At 43.6% G+C, this 22,393-nt stretch overlaps 2 protein-coding genes across 2 annotated transcripts; one reads left to right on the top strand and one right to left on the bottom strand.

Moving 5' to 3' along the window:
- Positions 1-148: 148 nt before the first annotated feature.
- LOC106568940 (ras-related protein Rab-11B) lies at positions 149-8,273 on the bottom strand. Its single transcript, XM_014139799.2, has 5 exons — positions 8,029-8,273; positions 4,887-5,082; positions 1,070-1,263; positions 583-663; positions 149-436 (listed from the first exon to the last, which is right to left on the bottom strand). Exons 1-5 carry the CDS (start codon positions 8,066-8,068, stop codon positions 294-296), a joined length of 654 nt encoding a protein of 217 aa, XP_013995274.2. The 5' UTR covers positions 8,069-8,273; the 3' UTR covers positions 149-293.
- Positions 8,274-12,264: 3,991 nt separating this feature from the next.
- On the top strand, positions 12,265-22,032 carry LOC106568941 (mitochondrial import inner membrane translocase subunit TIM44). Its single transcript, XM_014139800.2, has 13 exons — positions 12,265-12,568; positions 15,570-15,674; positions 15,810-15,983; positions 16,271-16,351; positions 17,246-17,395; positions 17,698-17,831; positions 17,977-18,062; positions 18,354-18,446; positions 18,669-18,793; positions 19,098-19,148; positions 19,631-19,720; positions 19,910-20,020; positions 20,270-22,032. The coding sequence occupies exons 1-13, from the start codon at positions 12,539-12,541 to the stop codon at positions 20,387-20,389; spliced, it is 1,350 nt and encodes a 449-aa protein (XP_013995275.2). The 5' UTR covers positions 12,265-12,538; the 3' UTR covers positions 20,390-22,032.
- The last annotated feature ends 361 nt before the right edge of the window (positions 22,033-22,393 follow it).

Here is a 22,393-nt window from a genome sequence, read left to right as displayed (position 1 = left end):
ATGCAAAAAAAAAAAAAAAAAAAAGGATGTATGTATATATGTAGGAGACCCCCACTCCATACCACCACCTAGTGGATATTTATGGGATTACTCTCCTTGCAGGTCCAGAAGGTACTGAAGGAGTAAAAAGTAAACAGGTACCATGAAAGAGATCCTTTCTACTTGTATTGTAAAATTGAATTTCATGGCATAATGTGAGTGAACAAGCTATCAAAAACCAAATATTATATATTACACAAAATAAAGAAAGACACTTTGAGATGACAGAAAGGGATGGTGATGGTCGTCGTGGGTTACAGGTTCTGGCAGCACTGCAGTTTGTTCCCTTTCTGGTCTGTGGTGGGTGGAACACTTATGTCCACCACATTATTTCCAGGGGACTCGTCATGGGCAGACCGCTCAGCGATCTGCTTCTGCGATACGATGCGATAGATTTCTGCGGAGAGTAGACTAGACTGTTGTGGTTCATCTCAATACTTCAAAGAGGATTTCTTTCCTATTCTCTAGTCTACTTAATCTGCAGGTGTCTAAAAAAAAAAGTTGGGAAATGTCAAAGCAATTAGCTTTGCTCTTGTACTGTACCTGTAAGGATGTTTTTGAAAGCTTCCTCTACATTTGTTGAATCCAAGGCTGAAGTTTCAATAAAGGATAGAGTGTTTTTCTCTGCAGGGTTAAAGAAAAGGCAAAGTGAGTCACGCATCAAGAAATTGTTCCAGGACAGAATCCTTCTGAACTACACATTGAGGCTCACTCAATATGCTGCTATGTCCCAATACTATATTGTCCTCTCTTCCCTTGTGATGACCACTGATTATGACCACTAAAAGTTCCAGATAGGTGAAAGCAACTATATGGTGTTGCTCTCATTTCACTTTCACACTATCCATCTCTTCAGTGGTCACTTAGGACCACAAAATATAAAGAGGAGACTCTTCCAAGATTGTCCCAACAAGCCCTTATACCCCTGAGCCTGGTCCTAGATGCCATGACAATGACCATAGGAGTTAGCAAGACGGCACAACTAGATCTGGGACCAGGCTATGTTTCCTCTGCCAAAAGATGCAAGTACCTGCAAAAGTCTGGGCCTCGTCCGTGGGCACGGCCCTGAGATGGCGCAGGTCGCTCTTGTTGCCTGCCAGCATGATGACGATGTTGTTGTCGGCATGATCCCTCAGTTCCTTCAACCAGCGCTCCACATTTTCATAGGTCAAGTGCTTGGCGATGTCATACACTAGGAGAGCACCCACTGCCCCTCTGTAATAGCTGTAGGAAAGAGACTGCGTATCAATCTCAATGCACAAACAGACAACAATGTATGGGTCCCAAGTGAGGCTCCAAGTCAGGCACTGATTGATGATGAGGCTAGTAATCGGCTAGTGCTCAACAAACCCGATCTCGGAGAGCTATAGGGTATGCAGGTTTATGTTCCACACTTCAACCCAGCACAAAAACACTTGATTCAACTAATCAAGGACTTGAGCAGTTGATTTATTTGAATCACCTTTTACCTCTCTGAGACTATGATTTGAGACAACTACATTATACATAAATGGCGCCGGAGAAGAAAGCAGACGTTTTACGTGCCCCCAACGATTGTGTTGTTTTATAATTGTTTATTTGCATTGTTTGTAACTTATTTTTGTTACTTATTTTGTACACAATGTTGCCGCTACCGTCTCTTATGACCGAAAATAACTTCTGGACATCAGGACTGCGATTACTCACCACGGACTGACAGAATCCTTTTTTTTCCTTTAACGAGTCTGACGAGCCTGACACGAACGATATACTGCTTTCTCGGGAACAGGCCCAGATCCCCATGATTTCCGTTAAGAGGAGGCAGAGAAAAAGGGGCCAGAGGGCGGGCTGCCTTCTGAGAATTTGTAGATGATCCAATAAACCCCTACTTCCTTCCATTCTGCTAGCAAACATGCAATCTTTGGACTGTAAAATAGATGACCTACGCGGAACATTAAACTACCAACGGGACATTAAAAACTGTAATATCTTATGCTTCACTGAGTCGTGGCTGAACGACGACACTATCAACATACAGCTGGCTGGTTATATGCTGCACGGGCAGGATAGAACAGCGGCGTCTGGTAAGACAAGGGGTGGTGGGCTATGTATTTTTGTTTTTGTAAATAACAGCTGGTGCACGATATCTAAGGAAGTCTCAAGCTATTGCTCGCCTGAGGTAGAGTATCTCATGATAAGCTGTAGACCACACTATCTACCTAGAGAGTTTGCATCTGTATTTTTCGTAGCTGTTTACATACCACCACAGACTGAGGCTGGCACTAAGACAGCATTGAATGAGCTGTATTCCGCCATAAGCAAACAAGAAAACGCTCACCCAGAGGCGGCACTCCACGTAGCCAGGGACTTTAATGCAAATTTCTATCAGCCTGTTAAACGTGCAACCAGAGGGAAAGAAAACTCTGGACCACCTGTACTCCACACACAGAGACACATACAAAGCTCTCCTTCGCCCTCCATTTGGCAAATCTGACCATAATTCTATCCTCCTGATTCCTGCTTACAAGCAAAAATTAAAGCAGGAAGCACCAGTGACTAGATCCAATAAAGTGGTCAGATGAAGCAGATGCTAAGCTACAGGATTGTTTTGCTAGCACAGACTGGAAAATGTTCCAGGATTCCTCCGATGAGTACACCACATCAGTCATTGGCTTTATCAATAAGAGCATCGATGATGTCGTCCCCACTGTGACCATGCATACATACCCCAACCAGAAGCCATGGATTACAGGCAACATCTGCACTGAGCTAAAGGCTAGAGCTTTCAAGGAGCGGGACTCTAACCCGAAAGCTTATAAGAAATCCCGCTATGCCCGGCGACGAACCATCCAACAGGCAAAGCCTCAATACAGGACTAAGATTGAATCGTACTACACCAGCTCTGACACTTGTTGGATGTGGCAGGGCTTGCAAACCATTACAGACTACAAAGGGAAGCACAGCCGAGAGCTGCCCAGTGACACGAGCCTACCAGACAAGCTAAACTAGTTCTATGCTCGCTTCAACGCAAATAACACTGAAACATGCATGAGAGCACCAGCTGTTCCGAAAGACTGTGTGATCACGTTCTCCGCAGCCGATGTAAGACCTTTTAAACAAGTCAACATTCACAAGGCCGCAGGGCCAGATGGATTACCAGGATGTGTACTGCGAGCATGCGCTGACCAACTGGCAAGTGTCTTCACTGACATTTTCAACCTCTCCCTGTCGGAGTGTAATACCAACATGTTTTAAGCAGACCACCATAGTGCCTGTGCCCAAGAACACTAAGGTAGACTGCCTAAATGACTACTGACCTGTAGCACTCATGTCTGTAGCCATGAAATGCTTTGACAGGCTGGTCATGGCTCACATCAACACCATTATCCCAGGAACTCTAGACCCACTCCAATTTGCATACCGCCCCAACAGATCCACAGGTGATGCAATCACTATTGCACTCCACACTGCCCTTTCCCACCTGGACAAAAGGAACACCTATGTGAGAATGCTATTCATTGACTACAACTCTACATAGTGCCCTCAAAGCTCATCAATAAGCTAAGGACCCTGGGACTAAACACCTCCCTCTGCAACTAGATCTTGGACTTCCTGATGGGCCACCCCCGGGTGGTAAGGGTAGGTAACAACACGTCCGCCACGCTGGTCCTCAACACGGGGCCCCTCAGGGGTGCGTGCTCAGTCTCCTCCTGTACTCCCTGTTCACTCACGACTGCACAGCCAGGCACGACTCTAACACCCTCATTAAGTTTGCCGATGACACAACGGTAGTAGGTAGGCCTGATCACCGACAACGACGAGACAGCCTATAGGGAGGAGGTCAGAGACCTGGCCGTGTGGTGCCAGGACAACAACCTCTCCCTCAACGTGATCAAGACAAAGGAGGATCGAGCACGCCCCCATTCTCATAAACGGGGCTGCAGTGGAGCAGGTTGAGAGCTTCAAGTTCCTTGGTGTCCACATCACCAACAAACTTACATGGTCCAAGCACACCAAGACGGTCGTGAAGAGGGCACGATAAAACCTATTCTCCCTCAGGAGACTGAAAAGATTTGGCATGGGTCCTCAGATCCTCAAAAGGTTCTACAGCTGCACCATCAAGAGCATCCTGACTGGTTGCATCACTGCCTGGTATGGCAACTGCTCGGCCTCCGACCGCAAGGCACTACAGAGGGTAGTGCGAACGGCCCAGTACATCACTGGGGCCAAGCTTCCTACCATCCAGGACCTCTATACCAGGCGGGGTCAGAAGAAAGCCCTAAAAATTGTCAAAGACTCCAGCCACCCTAGTCATAGACTTTTCTCTCTCGCTACCGCACGGCAATCAGTACCAGAGCGCCAAGTCTAGGTCCAAGAGGCTTCTAAACAGCTTCTACCCCCCCAAGCCATAAGACTCCTAAACACCTAATCAAATGGCTATCCAGACTATTTGCAATGCCCCCCTCTTGTACACCGCTGCTACTTTCTGTTGTTATCATCTATGCATAGTCACTTTAATAACTCTACCTTCATGTACATATTACCTCAACTAACCAGTGCCCCACACATTGACTCTGTTCCGGTACCCCCCTGTATATAGCCTCGCTATTGTTATTTTGCTGCTGCTCTTTAATTACTTGTTACTTTTATTTCTTATTCTTATCCGTATTTTTTTAAACTGCATTGTTTGTTAGGGGTTCGTAAGTAAGCATTTCACTGTAAGGTCTACCTACACCTGTTGTATTCGGCACATGTGACAAATAAACATTTATTTGATTTTGATTACTCTTTTCTGTGATCCTTGCTGACTATCATTTCATTTTCAAGAGGCCTCAACAGGCCATCTTGCGGGATCCCACACGACTTACGCGGAGGTGATGGCTCTGTAACGTTCCTGTCCAGCCGTGTCCCATATCTGGGCCTTTATCGTCTTCCCATCCACCTGGATGCTGCGGGTGGCAAACTCCACCCCGATGGTGCTCTTACTCTCAAGGTTGAACTCATTCCGTGTGAACCGAGAGAGCAAATTACTCTTTCCGACGCCCGAGTCCCCAATTAACACAACTGTTGATAAAGAAACAGAGAGAGATATGGAGAGACTGAGATAAAACACACTGGCTGAAATGTATTTAGCCTAACGTCAGATGAGGTAGCCTAGTCAACAGGTATTTCACAGATGTACTAGTATCCAGGATCCTGGGCTAGAACTTGGATGTTTGCATTCTTCACCATATGTAACACGGCCCACCCACCTACGACCGCGTTACATAATGCAGGTTTTCATTTTTCAATCCTTCACTCCCATTGACAATATTGAATAAGTGGATGGCTGAAATCGACCCATTTTGAAGTGGCATGTGTCTGTATATCTCTGTCAATATTTCTATGCACTGATGGATCTTTTGGTTAATCGGTTGCCCTTAATTAATCAAGGAGACATAATAGTTGATGCACAGTTGGAGTGATATCCAACATGTTTACAGTAGGACCCCATGATCACTGTTGAGAAGCACTGAGCTCAATGATAAAATCAGAGGCTGACAGAAACAGCCTATTATATTTAGCTGAGATGTCAGGAGTAGGCCTGGCAGTCAGAATGGGGCTGTTGAGGTGGAGTCCTTTTTTATTTCTCTCAGTACAGGAAATCAAGGTGAACTTTGGCCGTGTGGCATCACACTGCTGCTGCAGGAAGCTGATAACATGCTCCATCAAACCTGAATTGACAGTTGTGGGACACTTTGGTTTCCTGTTTTCAACCGGGTTTCTAAATTATGGCGAGGGAGGAAGAGCAGAACCCTTCATTCTCAGATGTCTAGTCCACAGAGAATACTCTGTGTCACATCATAAATAGACCTCTATATGGAGTGTCAGTGGCAAACTGCAGGGTCATTCGATATAATTTCAGCAAGCCATGTCACCCACCATCTTTGATTGTTCTGAAATTGTTTCTGTAGTTAGAAACAGATAAGATTAGCTTTCCTGAAACATTATTTTGTTGAAATATAATTTGATCTCAGAAATTAAGCTAATTGATTGCACCATCGAACAGGAGAAGCAAGCAACAGCATGAAGCCCAAGCCTCTGCTATGCACTGTACATTCCACAAGCATTGTCCTTTTCACCTCTTAGCTGTGTAACCCAAAACCTAAGTTGCATTGTGATTGGACAAAAGCAATGACTGTACAGCCCCTCCCTAGAACTTATATTTTTTTGAGGAATCCCAAAAAAGGATCAATAGCCACCCACAGACCCCCCACACCCCATGCTAATCCCACCCCAACAACCAGTGCTTTAAAAAATCTGTTGTGTCTTAAATGCTCACATGATACACTACATGACCAAGAGTATGTGGACACCTGCTTGTCGAACATCTCATTCCAAAGTCATGGGCATTAATATGGAGTTGGTCTCCCCTTTGCTGCTATAACAAACATTATTCTTCTGGGTAGATTTTCCACTAGATGTTGGAACATTGCTGTGGGGATTTGCTTCCATTCAGCCACGAGCAGTAGTCAGGCACTGATTTTGGGCGATAAGGCCTGGCTCGCAGTCGGTGTTCCAATTCATCCCAAAGGTGTTTGATGGGCTTGAAATCAGGGCTCTGTGCAGGCCAGTCAAGTTCTTCCACATCGATCTCGACAAACCATTTCTGTTTGGACCTCGCTTTATACAACGGGGTCATTGTCACGCTGAAACAGGAAAAGACCTTCCCAAACTGTTGCCACAAAGTTGGAAGCATAGAATCGTCTAGAATGTCATTGTATGCTGTAGAGTTAAGATTTCCCTTCACTGGAACTAAGGGACCTAACCCAAACCATGAAAAACAACCCCAGATCATTATTCCTCCTCCACCAAACTTTACAGTTGGCACTATGCATTCATACAGGTTGCATTCTCCTGGCATCCGCCAGATTCGTCCGTCGGACTTCCAGATTCATCACTTCAGAGAATGCGTTTCCAGAGTCCAATGGCGGCGAGCTTTACACCACTCCAGCCGATGCTTGGCATTGCACATGGTGATCTTAGGCTTGCGTGTGGCTGCTCGGCCATGGAAACCCATTTCATGAAGTTCCCGACGAACAGTTATTGTGCTGACGTTGCTTCTAGGGGCAGTTTCGAACTCGGTAGTGAGTGTTGCAACCGAGGACAGACGATTTTAACGCCCTACGCACTTCAGTGGTCCCGTTCTGTGAGCTTGTGTGTTCTACCACTTCGCAGCTGAGCCGTTGCTGCTCCTAGACGTTTCCACTTCACAATAACAGCACTTACAGTTGACCGGGGCAGCTCTAGTAGGGCAGAAATTTCACGTCTGAGTTGTTAAGATGCCACCTTTCTATGACGGTGCCACATTGAAAGTCCACTGAGCTCTTCAGTAAGAAGACATCTATTGCCAATGTTTGTCTATGGAGATTGCATGGGTGTGTGCTCGATTTTATACACCTGTTCAGCAACGGGTGTGGCTGAAATAGCCTAATCCACTAATTTGAAGAGGTGTCCACATACTTTTCTATATATAGCGTATGTCAAAACATTTCACTGTCAGCTGAACACAAACATCCACAATTACAGTAGGTCTAAGCCTACATAAATGCAACATTTGCATATGGGCCAACAGGCTACAATTAACTACAAAAAATTTAACTTCATATAGCTCTTTCAAACATAAAATGGAAAACAGACTTCTTGTCAGTAATTGATTTACAAATAGTAACTATTTTATGGGTTTATCAAAGTTGATCAAGTCAAAGAGGCAACGCAGATAGGGTGTTGCATCTTACTTACAGATATAACTGCGGGCGTTGTTACAATGTTACAATGACAGCATTTATGTAGCCATAGTAGCAAACGTTTTCCACCAGAGACTGATACAATGTTTCTTTCAAAACCATTCCTCCAAACTATTTGTTATGATTCGTTCAAAAGGCTGATGTCTGATTTGTCTTAAGAATTAAACAATCACATAATTATTGAAGGTGCTATCAACGGGGGGCTGCAGTTATCAACATGTACCTTTGAACAAGAAGTCGTATTCATCGTCTCTGTTCCCCATTCTAGACGAGGCCGCTCCAACGCTTCTTCCGGAAAATAATTAGTAAAATAGTTTGTCTCTGAATTACCTGTATGTACAGGAGAAAATGACATACATTTCAAAGACAACGCGCCAATGCTGCCTGTCAAACAGGCTGACCGCTGGAAGAGCGTCTCCTCGAAATCTGCAGAAGGGGAGGAGTCCCTGTTTCCATGCCTTCCACACGGTGCCGCTGCTGTCTGTGGTACTAATAGGAAACAAAGCACAACCTATGCTTCCTGTGAGCAATTGAAGGTGTGTTGGATGCTCAGTTTGCTTATCACACGTTAACTGCTTCATACATATAGTTCATGTCCTAAATTGGCAGTGGGCCGTTGTGCTGATGGCGGATCCCTGCTACTGCATTTCTTCACTGTAGCCTACTTGGTCTGCTTATAAACCTAACCTGTCTGCAAAGCATTGTCTCATACATAAATTATTATTAATATTAGTCAATAAATGTAGGTATACTATGAGCATCTGCAATGTATTTTCATTTTCAGCAGGTCTTCTAACCAAGCACAGGTTGGAAGGTACAGACCGTCAACTAAAGTGTTACAGCTGTCTCATGAACATGAACGAATCTTAATACTTACATCAATTGAAAACAAATACATATTTATTACTTATTAATAATATTAAAGTATAGTCTCTCTCATGAAGCTTATAGTGGCAATCACAATCAAGAGCAAGTCAGGCTGAGAGGTGAGGTATTGCAGACTGCTATTACAATGTCATTACCACATTCTCTGCCATGGTCATTACAACGTACATTGCATATATAGTAAGCGCTGAGCATTATACATAATATCATGCATAAACGCATACAATGCAATGCCTGCAATGTTATCCAGGTAAAGGTAGGACAGGTCCACATTTGAAGTGCTATTCTGAATTTCATTATAGCCCCCATGTGACATAAAGCATACAAATTAAAATAGATTTTTAGCATAGAAGTCTATGCCAAAGAGATATCTTGGAACAACCTTCTGTCTAGAAATGTCTCTGTACTGATGCTGGGGAGGCCCTTGATTGCAGAGGCAGACACACCCACTTCCTCAAATTAGTCTCTGCCCATTTGATGAGTCAGAAAGGTCTTTGCTATCCAGCATCCTTGGGACATCCCTACCCCATTGAAGTTCAAATTTAAAAGGGTCAGGGTTTGGTAAGGGTTGATGTTTCTGCTTTCATTTCTTATGATCGACAAAGGAAGACAAAGACAAACTCAATACATTTTATGCACGCTTCGAACAAAAACAATACAGAGCCATGCATGAGGGCCCCCGCGGACCCAGGAGACTGGGTTAATATCGCTCACGAAGCCGACGTCACATGAGTAAGGTTTTTAATCAGGTCAACACTCGTAAGGCTGCGGGGCCGAACGGCATTCCAGGGCGCGTTCTCAGAGCATGCGCAGAACAGCTGTCAGGCATATTCACGATCCTTTTCAACCTTTCCTTGTCCCAGTCTGTAATCCCCACGTCTCAAGCTGACCACCACCATCATTCCTGTTCTCAAGAACTCTAACGCTACCTGTCACAATCACTACCGCCCTGTAGCACTCACATCTGTGTGATCATGCTCTCCGTAGCCGATGTAAGACCTTTAAACAAATTAACATTCACAAGGCTGCAGGGCCAGAAGGATTGCCAAGACGCACACTCAGAGCATGTGCTGACCAGCTGGAAAGTGTCATCACTGACATTTTCAACCTCTCCCTGACCCAATCTGTAATACCTACATGTTTCAAGCAGACCACCATAGACCCTGTGCCCAAAAACACCAAGGTAACCTGTCACGGGCTCCCTGCCTGTGCCATTAAACCCCTACAACTCATCCAGAACGCCGCAGCCCGTCTGGTGTTCAACCTTCCCAAGTTCTCTCACGTCACCCCGCTCCTCCGCTCTCTCCACTGGCTTCCAGTTGGAGCTCGCATCCGCTACAAGACCATGGTGATTGCCTACGGAGCTGTGAAGGGAACGGCACCTCCATACCTTCAGGCTCTGATCAGGCCCTACACCCAAACAAGGGCAATGCGTTCATCCACCACTGGCCTGCTGGCCCCCCTACCTCTGAGGAAGCACATTTCCCGCTCAGCCCAGTCAAAACTGTTCGCTGCTCTGGCACCCCAATGGTGGAACAAGCTCCCTCACGACGCCAGAACAGCGGAGTCAATCACCACCTTCCGGAGACACCTGAAACCCCACCTCTTTAAGGAATACCTAGGATAGGATAAAGTAATCCTTCTAACCCCCCCCCCCTTAAAAGATTTAGATGCACTATTGTAAAGTGGTTGTTCCACTGGATATCATAAGGTGAATGCACCATTTTGTAAGTCGCTCTGGATAAGAGCGTCTGCTAAATGACTTAAATGTAAATGTAAATGTAAATGACTATCACCCCGTACTGTAGCACTCACATCTGTAGCCATGGAATGCTTTGAAACGCTGGTCATGGCTCACCTCAAAACCACCCTCCCAGCCACCCTGGATCCACTCCAATTCACATACAGCCCCAACAGATCCATAGACAACGCAATCTCAATTGCACTCCACACTGCCCTCACCCACCTAGATAAGAGAAATACCTATGTGAGAATGCTGTTCATTGACTACAGCTCAGCGTTCAACACCATAGTCCTCTCCAAGCTCATCACCAAGCTTGTGATCCTGGGACTGAACACCTCCCTCTGCAACTGGATCCTGGACTTCCAGACGGGCCGACCCCAGGTGGTGAGGGTAGACAACATCACCTCCGCCACACTGACCCTCAATACACATGCCCCACAGGGGTGTGTGCTATGTCTGCTCCTGTACTCTGTTCACCCATGACTGCGTGGCCACGCACAACTCCAACACCATTTTCAAGTTGCTGACAATGTCAGTAAGACCAAGGAGTGGAGCGGGTCGAGGGCTTCAAGTTCCTTGGTGTTCAAATTACTAAGGACTTAAAATGGTCCACACACATGCAAACAGTCGTGAAGAGGAGGTTGAAAAGATTTGGCATGGGCCCTCAAATCCTCTAAAAGTTCTACAGTTGCACCATTGAGAGCATCTTGACTGGCTGTATCACTGCTTGGTATGGCAACTGCACCGCCCTTGATCACATGGTGCTACAGAGGGTGTTGCAGACAGTTGAGGACATCACTGGGGCTGAGCTCCCTGCCATCCAGGACCTGTGTATCAGGTGGTGAGAAAGGAAGGCCTGGAAAATTGTTAGACTTCAGCCTCCCAAGCCAATGCTCTCTCTGCTTCCGCATGGCAAGAGGAGCAACAAGTCTGACACCAACGGGCTCCTGAACAGCTTCTATCCCCAATCCGTAAGGCTGCTAATATTTTTTTTAATGGCTAATCTGCATTGACACTTCTATTTTACTTTTCCACTGACTATGCACACTCACACACACTCACAATTAATTTGCTCACACACATAACACACACACACATTCATACTGACGTTACATGCACGGACACACACACACTCACATACAATCATCATATATGCTGCTGCTACTCTGTTTATCATACATCCTGATGCCTAGTCACCCTACCCCTATACATATCTACCTCTATCACTCCAGTATTCCTGCACGTTGTTCTATATGGTATTGGCCCTGACTCTGGAACTGACCCTGTATATAGCTTACTTACTTTCTCTTGTTTTTCTTATTTCTATGTCTTGTGTGTTTTCGTTCTACTTGACTTTTAATTGTTTTGCACGGATACTTTTGAGAAGATGGGGAACTCCATTGGATTCGTTTTAAGACCTATTGTGTACGTTGCCCATGCGTCTTCAATTGGGCGATATTGTGATAAGGAGAGCGCTCCTTCAAGGAGTGAATTGGGCGCAACCTCAAAAACCCAACAGTAGCATGCATTTTCGTCAACAAGAACTACGACATTACAAATATTTTCCAAGATGTGAGATAATTAACTTGTTCTCTGTAATATCGTATAGCTTTGGAATGATGACATTGCGTACTTTCGAGGAAAATAGGCAGGTTTCTCGATTCATACCCCGAGAAAGGATTGCGTGATGATTAGCTTAGCAACTCCGTGACGCAGCATGACAACGTGAACGCGATTGGTCGACAGTCAGTTGTGTGAGTCGTTGAACTTGCTTGCTTGCATTCATTGCCGATGGGATTCCTATATCCTACTTTCTCCCTTGCTCTAATGTCTCTATAGCGGAGGATCGTCCCGAGTTACCACGGCCACAGTCGAAATTATGGCTAAACCTTGCCCATTTCTACAATTTATATTCTTAAAATCTGATGTTAACCCTAACCACACTGCTAACCGTATGCCTAACACGAACCTTAAACTAAGACCTATTTTTTGTTTTCATAAATGTTTATGATACCACCAATTTTGACTGTGGTTTTGGTAACTAGTGAAAACCTCAGCGGAGTTACACGTGGTCACGTCACGTGCGTCATTATTCAAGATCAAGATGGCAGCTTCCGTGTGTCGGTGTTATGAGGTGAGATTATGTACATTCGTTTTCACATTTCTCCCCCTGGCTTGCACTGCTGAAGAGTGGATGTTGACGAAATAGTTTTAGGGCTCTATATTTAACGTTTAAGAGGAACACTCATTTTACGTTATTTCGTGAAAACGTTATATCTTCTGAAGACAGTTATGAATGAATGGGCCAGTCGGTGTTCGTTCGTGAACATATGCTAGCTAGCGAGATAGCTAAACATGTCAAGCATTCTTCATAGCCTATTAATATTGTACATAACTGGTCAGTTCGTCTGCTTGGCGGAAATAATTCGTACATCAAACATGTCTGTAAATAATAGCTCACCATAGCCAGGACAGTTAGAGCATGTTTTGTAATACCTTTAATGGGAATGCTTTTTTAAATTGAACCTTTATCCTCTTACATCTAGATGTTCCGCTAGCGGAACACCTGCTCCAATATCCAATGATGGGCGTGGCGCGAAATACAAATTCCTCTAAAATCCGAAAACTTCCATTTTTCAAACATATGACTATTTTACAGCATTTTAAAGACAAGACTCTCGTTAATCTAACCACACTGTCCGATTTCAAAAAGGCTTTACAGCGAAAGCAAAACATTAGATTATGTCAGCAGAGTACCCAGCCAGAAATAATCAGACTACCCATTTTTCAAGCTACCATATAATGTCACAAAAAACAAAACCACAGCTAAATGCAGCACTAACCTTTGATGATCTTCATCAGATGACAACCCTAGGACATTATGTTATACAATGCATGCATGTTTTGTTCAATCAAGTTCATATTTATATCAAAAACCAGCTTTTTTACATTAGCATGTGACGTTCAGAACTAGCATACACCCCGCAAACCTCCGGTGAATTTACTAAATTACTCACGATAAACGTTCACAAAAAACATAACAATTATTTTAAGAATTATAGATACAGAACTCCTCTATGCACTCGATATGTCCGATTTTAAAATAGCTTTTCGGTGAAAGCACATTTTACAATATTCTCAGTAGATAGCCCGGCATCACAGGGCTAGCTATTTAGACACCGACCAAGTTTAGCACTCACCAAAATCAGATTTACTATTAGAAAAGTTTGATTACCTTTGATGTTCTTCGTCAGAATGCACTCCCAGGACTTCTACTTCAATAACAAATGTTGGTTTGGTCCAAAATAATCCATAGTTATATCCAAATAGCGGCGTTTTGTTTGTGCGTTCTAGACACTATCCGAATGGTAAATAAGGGTCGTGCGCATGGCGCATTTCGTGACAAAAGATTTCTAAATATTTCATTACCGTACTTCGAAGCATGTCAACCGCTGTTTAAAATCAATTTTTATGCCATTTTTCTCGTAAAAAAGCGATAATATTCTGACCGGGAATCTGCTTTTTGGTAAATAGAGGGAAAAACTGAAAGACGGGGGCGGCCAGTGCACGCGCCTAAGCCCACTCTCCCCTGATCGGCCACTTGACAAACGCGATAATGTGTTTCAGCCAGGGCTTTGAATTACGTCATTCAGCTTTTTCCCGGGCTCTGAGAGCCCATTGGAGCCGTAGGAAGTGTCACGTAACAGCAGAGATCCTTTGTAATGGATAGAGATGACAAAGAAGGCCAAGAAATGGTCAGACAGGGTACTTCCTGTACAGAATCTTCTCAGGTTTTTGCCAAATGAGTTCTGTTATACTCACAGACACCATTCAAACAGTTTTAGAAACTTTGGAGTGTTTTCTATCCAAAGCTAATAATTATATGCATATTCTAGTTTCTGGGCAGGAGTAATAATCAGATTAAATCGGGTACGTTTTTTATCCAGCCGTGAAAATACTGCCCCCTAGCCATAACAGGTTATTTAACTAGTCAAGTCAGTTAAGAACATATTATTATTTACAATGACGGCCTACTCCGGCCAAACCGAGGTTGCTGGGCCAATTGTGTGCGGCTGTTGTGCCGAAAATCTCCCCCAAGCCTGAACCCCCCCCTTTCTAATTTCCTTAATTTTGTGGGTAGACATTAAAAAATACTAGTCGAATAAGACATTGGAGAGGACGAATTTTGGCAAAGATAAATATTTATAGACAAATACAAATCAGTAGCGGATTTAGGTACGGGCGGCATCTTGCCCGGGCTGAAGGGGTGGTTTGCCACATACACTTGAAACAAATAGCCAAACCGAAAACTGCAGACAAATGTAGGCTAAACTGAGTGAAGAGCAGAAATCTCATCTAGCAAGCAAGTCGCAGCAATGAAGAACGCGAAGGGGGGGGGAGATTTTCTGCACAACACCGCCCTATGGGACTCTCAGTCACGGCCTGGATTCGAACCAGGGACTGTAGTGGGCCGAGATGCAGTGCCTTAGACCGCTGCGCCACTCGGGAGCCCAATAGGAGTGTCTTGTCATAGCTTCAGTAGGAGTGTCTTGTCATAGCTTCAGTAGGAGTGTCTTGTCATAGCTTCAGTAGGAGTGTCTTGTCATAGCTTCAGTAGGAGTGTCTTGTCATAGCTTCAGTAGGAGTGTCTTGTCATAGCGTCAGTAGGAGTGTCTTGTCATAGCGTCAGTAGGAATGTCTTGTCATAGTTTCAGTAGGAATATTTTGTTGGAAATCAGACTGGGTCTCAATTTACTGCTGCGAGGTATAATTTTTTTAGGTTGCTAAATTAGTTTTGCAGCCAGCTGTCTAAACTTGTTATGGTTGATTTACCTGGGGGCCCCACTGATTTCGGTAGTCAGTCTCACTCAGGCATGATATTAAAAAAAACTCAACATCTTCTCTACACCTCATGGCAAAATGTGTACAAATGCTCGAAATTAACTCTAAAATGTAAAAATATTTTCTCTGCTGTCAAGAGCGGGGCCACTAATGTTTTGGGGGTGTGTATGGATGTGGGTACGCAGACCCACGGGGTACGCAGATCCTGGCTCCTCATGATGAGTTCCGATTTTTTGTGGCTCCCACCCCCATCAAAGTTGCCCATCCCTGGCCTATGTTGTTCTTCTCTTTAGCTGGTCGGAAGACGTCTTCTGCTCCTGCCATCCCGTGCTGCCGTCTCCTCATTCAACAGAGGAGATGCCTACAGGATATGTGGGTCTCCGGCTGTCCCTGTGCAGGTAAAGACCAAAGCATTATCATCATTGACCTTCAAATAATGATCGATCTGGCGGTAGCTAACTAGCGTTAGCTAACACACAAACTCTTAACATGGTATCTGTCATTCACTCATAATTGTGCCCTCTTTCTCCCAGGTGCGGTATGCATCAGAACGACCTAGTCGTAAAGGCTTTTTCGGGGAGTTTGTGGAGAACCTGAGGCAGGAGTTTGGGAAGGACAAGGAGATGAAGGAGAACATCAAGAAGTTCAGAGAGGAGGCCAAGAGGCTAGAGGAGTCGGATGCCCTGCAACAGGCTCGGAGGAAATTTGTAAGCTTACATTTTTATTTTGGAATGTGATGTCCCTTTAAGGCAGTTGTACCAACCTTGGTTGTGCAGACATTTCTTCGCCAGCCTATCACTAACCTTCAACTAGTGAAGGTCTTGACAATAAGTTCAAAAGGTTGTGTCAGTGCTGGGCTGAAACAAAAGCCTGCACACGCTGTTGCTGTCCAGGACCGAGGTTGGTGACAAATGGATAATTTTTTTTAACTGTGTTACAAACACATACTTGTAATCAAGGACACTCATCAAGCTCAATTCTTTATTTCCCCCAGAAAACCATTGAGTCTGAAACCGTTAAGACCTCTGAGGTGTTCAAGAAGACCTTTGGGACTCTGTCTGAAACTGTGAAGGAGGTGAGTCATTTTCACTCATTCAAATGATTTATAGAAGAAAAGTCATTGACATCAGAAGTTAGTATTAGGCCTAAGTGCAAATATTTCAACTCCTTTATATCTTATCAATGGGGTTTATCTATATTTGTATATTCCTTAATATAATTGCATGAGTTTATAGTTTGAGTTAAACTTCTATCTTAGTGCCAACCCAGAAATACAATTATAACATACTGTTTATAGTAACGGGCTACACGGGCTAATGTGATTCTCCATTACCCGTTAGTTAGAGGATAGGTACTGTTTTGCTTAGCGCAGATCATTTACGACCAACCTTAACTTGGCGATACTATCTTTGTTCTCGATTCGTCCGAACACGTATCTCCTAAAATGTCCGTGTCCAGTTGCAGGTGGTTTATTTTATTTTTATTAAAATAAATATACTTTTTTTGCTCCATGAAGTAACCCAAAAATGTTTACCCCACCATCTTCTCTGTTTCAAATCTTTTCTCATTGCTCGAGACAGTTGAGTGTCTTCATGACATGCGGCACTTTGGGGTGGACCCACCAGTCTCAATCATTGAGAGATGATTTGAAATAGACATTGTTGGATTGCTTTGACGCATTTTCTAAATTCAAAACGAACCACCTGCAACTGGACACAGACATTATATAAGATGCATGTTTGGCCAAATCGAGAACGAAGATAGTATCGCCAAGTTAAGGTTGGTCGAAAATTCGCAGTGCTACAGTAAAACAGTACTGTCCTGTAACGATTAATGGAGAGTCAAATTAGCCCATTACAAATCTGTAGCTATGTTTTAAAGTAGCTCACCGCAACTCTTTCTGAAGTCTTTCTCACATCCATGATAATGCCTCAACTCTAAAGTCATTCTATTGTCTGTGTTTGTCCAGGGCCTTGAGGAGGTGACCCGTACAGACCTGGGGAAGAAAATCAAGGAGGGGGTGAAGGAGGCAGCCAAGACTGCCAGGCACTCGGTTGAGTCTGTGTCCAAGGGGGGAGAGAAGCTGGGAGCGACCAGCGCCTTCAGGGCCATCTCACAGGTCAGAGACTGACATTAAAACAAGCAACCCACCTCTCCATTGAAGGAAATGTGTTAATGCTTTATTCTTTTTAGTTCTTGGTCTGCCTTTAAACCAGCTGCTGCTTAAGTATTGACTTGGTTACATGGTTATTACTGATCATTAAGCACCAGAATGTAGAAGGTGTTACCAGTTGTTTTGGGTAAATACCAGCTGTTGAAGGACATTGAAGCATTAACTCGAGGCTGAAAATGGTGTAAAAAGTCATGGATTCTATTGAATCATTTAACTGATCTCATCTGTTCCCCTCTTTGTGTGTACAGGGGTTGGAGTCAGTGAAGAGAGGGATTGATGTGGTGGACGATGGAACTTATAGGGCTCCTTCTCAACTCAGGAAGAGGAGGGAATTCTCCGCCAAGGGACGGGAGAGCGACAACCGAGTGTTTGAGGCCAACGAGTATGTCCCTTGTTCATAGCCATGACATAGTTATAACAGATACGTTTTTCCATTCACTGACAATGCTATGGGTGTCCATTCAGCCATGCTTGAAACTATTAGGAAATACAACCTATTGATGTAACCAATCTGTTTTGATTTCTAGAGAGGACGTGGGTGTTGTGCTGCACAAGGATTCTAAGTGGTACACACAGTGGAAGGACTTTAAAGACAACAACGTGGTTTTCAACAGTAAGATAATGTTATTGTGTTTCATCAGAGATAGTTACATGAGTGATGTAATCATAGGTCACATTTTATGGCTGAGTGCACTTCACTGGCCTGTCAGCTGGTGGCACTATATTCATGAGCAAGGTAATACCTCAATGTCAAGTCGATCAGAAATGGGATTTTTCCTGATCAAGAAACATTTTCTATGACGTTGTATCTTATTCGATGTTCTGTGGATGGTCCCAGAGTCTTGGAAGTCTTTGGGATGTTTTCAGCTCGGTATTTCTTACGTTGCTTCCCCCCTCTCCTCAGGGTTCTTTGAGATGAAAATGAAGTATGACGAGAGTGACAACGCTCTTGCCAGAGCATCTCGAGCCGTGACCGACAGAGTCACCGATCTACTAGGTAAACAACCTCTCCTTTAAAAAAAAATTATTCTGTCTGTTGAAAAATCCTATCAGTCCGAGGGGTTTAATGGGTGTATTCATTCGTTTCTCTGTTATATTGTCTGGTATGTCAATGGCCACAAGGTGACTATCCTCTTTTCTTTCGTAAGTTCTGATAGATGGTAGGACTACATAGGTTTCCACTATTTTGCCATTAAATCCTTGTTTATTTGGTTGGCAGGTGGTCTCTTCTCTACCACGGAGATGTCTCAGGTGCTGACGGAGATCTTAAAGGCAGATCCCAGCTTCGACAAGGACTCCTTTCTCAAACAGTGCGAGAAGGACATCATCCCCAACATCCTAGAGGTAAGGGGCCCGAACACTTCCTTTCACACTTTTTAAGCATTTTTGTAGATCAATGTTTTGTTATTTTCAATTGTAATAATACATGGGTACTTTTAGCTACTTTTAACTTTTGAAATGCGTAACACTAGTGCAATCTATAGGCCACTAGAGTTGAATAGATGCTTCAAACATATAGATGCTGCATGCTAAATATCTATGTAAAGTAACTTCATTTACATGCATCCAGAGCGACTTACATTTCATACTTTATTTTCTCTCCATACTAATGTCCTTGAACGCACCTTTGTCCTTCTGTCTGCTGCAGGCTATGATCCGCGGGGAGCTCGAGATGCTGAAAGACTGGTGCTATGAAGCCGTGAGTACTTTCATACAGACAGCATGCTTTCTTTTCCTTTCCCCCTTTCCACTTGTATTGATGTCTGTACAAAAAGGGTTTACTTTGTTCTTCCGTTTGTCGGAGAAATTTTGTGTTCGTTTTTCTTAGCAGGTCACGTACTTTTCGAATGAAAGGAACCTCTTAAAAGTTCTTGTTCCAAATAGCTTTCTTCCTTCAGAGGTGGTCCTGCATGTTTTTTATTTAAAAAAAAAACGAATTTTACCTTTTTTATTTAACTAGGCAAGTCAGTTAAGAACAAATTCTTATTTTCAATGACAGCCTAGGAACAGTGGGTTAACTGCCTTGTTCAGGGGCAGAAAGACAGATTTTTACCTTGTCAGCTCGGGGGATTCCATCTTGCAACCTTTCGGTTACTAGTCCGAAGCTTTAACTGCTAGGCGTAACCTGTGTGGTTGATGTCTTGTGAATGTGTTTTAACCCTCCTCTCTCTCCGTCCTCAGACATACAGTCAGCTGGCCCACCCCATCCAACAGGCCAGGGCCCTGGGTCTAACGTTCCAGTCCAAGGTCCTAGATATAGACAACATAGATGTAAGTACATGACTGTGTCTCTCAGGCCCAACCGGGCAATGTCCTGTACAAGTCACCAACGTTTTGGAAGCATGCTGATTTAGTCATTTTTACAGGTTTAACATACATTTTTATATATCTCTGTTATATCATTTCTCTTCTCTCTCTCTCATTTATTAATTCAGTTACTCTTTCATCTCTGTCTCTCAGTTGGCGATGGGGAAGCTCATGGATCAAGGCCCCGTGTTGATCATCACCTTCCAGGCCCAGGTGGTCATGGTGATTCGTAGTCCCAAGGGAGACCTGGTGGAAGGAGATCCGGTGAGTTACCTCCTAAAAGGGTTCTCTCTATCCTGGCAGATTTTGTCCGGGTCACTTTGCCCCTAAACCGTTCTCTCTCCTGCCTTTGATGGTATCTTTTGTTCTACTTCCCTAACCCTGTTTCTAACTCTGTTTCTTCTATCCCATTTTTCTAACTGTTGCCCTTTTTCCTTGACTGCTGGTGATATGTCTTGTTGTTCCCACCTTTCCTTCTCTCCTAACCCTGTTTTTCATCTTCCCTCCCCCCAGGAGAAGGTGTTGAGGATGATGTACGTGTGGGCTCTGTGTCGTGACCAGGAGGAGCTCAACCCCGACGCGGCCTGGAGACTACTGGACATGTCTGCCTCCAGCACCGAGCAGGCTCTTTGAGAGATGAGGGACCAGACAAAGGGACGCTCCCGGGACACACACACACACGTCCAGGATCTACACACACAAGCCAGTGTACACCGCAACATCACACATATCCAGGAGCCACACTGTATGTCAAGAGGACGTGGCGGCATGTCACTTTCCAGATGCGTACTAGAGTGGTGTGCTTGTGGTTAGTCCTTAGGACGCAGATGGGATCTTCTACTTGTGTGTGTGTGGTCTTGGAACGAAATAGAGTGTATATGGACACGAAGTGAAAGGACAGTTTGTTTTCAGTTGTGCACCGGGGCCTCCCACTCATCTTTTTATTCTGGTTAGAGCAAGTTTGCGTTGTTCTGTGAAGGGAGTAGTACACAGCGTTGTACGAGATCTTCAGTTTCTTGGCAATTTCTTGCATGGAATAGCCTTCATTTCTCAGAACAAGAATAGACTGACGAGTTTCAGAAGGAAGTTCTTTGTTTCTGGCCATTTTGAGCCTGTAATCGAACCCACAAATGCTGATGCTTCAGATACTCAACTAGTCTAAAGAAGGCCAGTTTTATTGCTTCTTTAATCAGAACAGTTTTCAGCTGTGTTAACATAATTGCAAAAGGGTTTTCTAATGATTAATTAGCCTTTTAAAATTATAAACTTGGACTTGTGGTCCCGTGTGGCTCAGTTGGTAGAGCATGGTGTTTGCAACGCCAGGGTTGTGGGTTCGATTCCCACGGGGGACCAGTACGGGAAAAAATGTATGAAATGTATGCACTCACTACTGTAAGTCGCTCTGGATAAGAGCGTCTGCTAAATGACTAAAATGTAAATGATTAGCTAACACAACGTGCCATTGGACCACAGGAGGGATGGTTGCTGATAATAGGCCTCTGTACGCCTATGTAGATATTCCATTTTTAAAAAATCAGGCGTTTCTAGTTACAATAGTCATTAACAATGTCTACACTGTATTTCTGATCAATTTGACGTTTTAATGGACAAAACATTTGCTTTTCTTTCAAAAACAAGGACATTTGTTTGAATAGTGATATTTATGCTTTTTACAGAAAGGCAAAAAACTATAAAGATAAATAGGATATCTATGTATGTTTAAAGATCCATTGTGTTATGTGTCCAAATATTCATGGCAATTCAGACTAACTGTAAAATATGTCAAACTGCTTCATTGAAAGCTAGGGTGGGACCACAGTCAGGCTTGTCGTAAGGCAGCTACTTTTTCAGCTGAACCTCATTGACATTGCACTAATGTTCTCAGTCCTTCCAGATGTACGTATATGGTACTGTACGAGAGATGACTGTAATGCATGTTTATGGCTGTTTTTAGATTTTAAAATTACACTTTATTTTTTGACTGCATTACAAGATTTTCACATCAGGAAACTGGAATACTGGTAACAAAGCGTCAATAACAGAAAGTAATATTTCAGGAGGTGTTGTAGCCAACTGATTTGAGTGTTACATTCAGAGTTGGTTCTAGCATGGGGAAATGTGTAGTCTCATGACAACGGGCATAATCATATTTCAGCCGTCTATATAGATGTAAATCTAATGCTCTGAGATCGATTATTCATCAAAACAAGGACCATCATTCTAACAAAAATATGGTTTAATATTGTGACCTCTAGATTAAAGGATATAAACCTGGAGTTTTTATGGGAACATTTTACTTGGACCATGACTGTGTTGACAGAAGGTCAGTTTCTAACAGAAGAGAAACTGAATATATATATATATACATACACACACACACACACACACACAGTGCCTTCGGAAAATATTCAGACCCCTAGACTTTTTCCACATTTTGTTACGTTACAGCCTTATTCTAAAATGGATTAAATACATACAAATCCTCGTCAATCTACACAATACTCCATAATGACAAAGCGAAAACAGGTTTTTAGAAATGTTTGCACATTTATAAAAAATTAAAAACGAAAATACCTTATTTACATAAGTATTCAGACTCCGCTATGAGACTCGAAATTGAGAGCAGGTGCATCCTGT

Source organism: Salmo salar, chromosome ssa14 (assembly GCF_905237065.1).
Source record: "Salmo salar chromosome ssa14, Ssal_v3.1, whole genome shotgun sequence".
Lineage (NCBI taxonomy): Eukaryota > Metazoa > Chordata > Actinopteri > Salmoniformes > Salmonidae > Salmo > Salmo salar.
The sequence above is the reverse complement of the archived record's forward strand: the minus strand, read 5'-3'. Positions and strand labels throughout refer to the sequence as shown.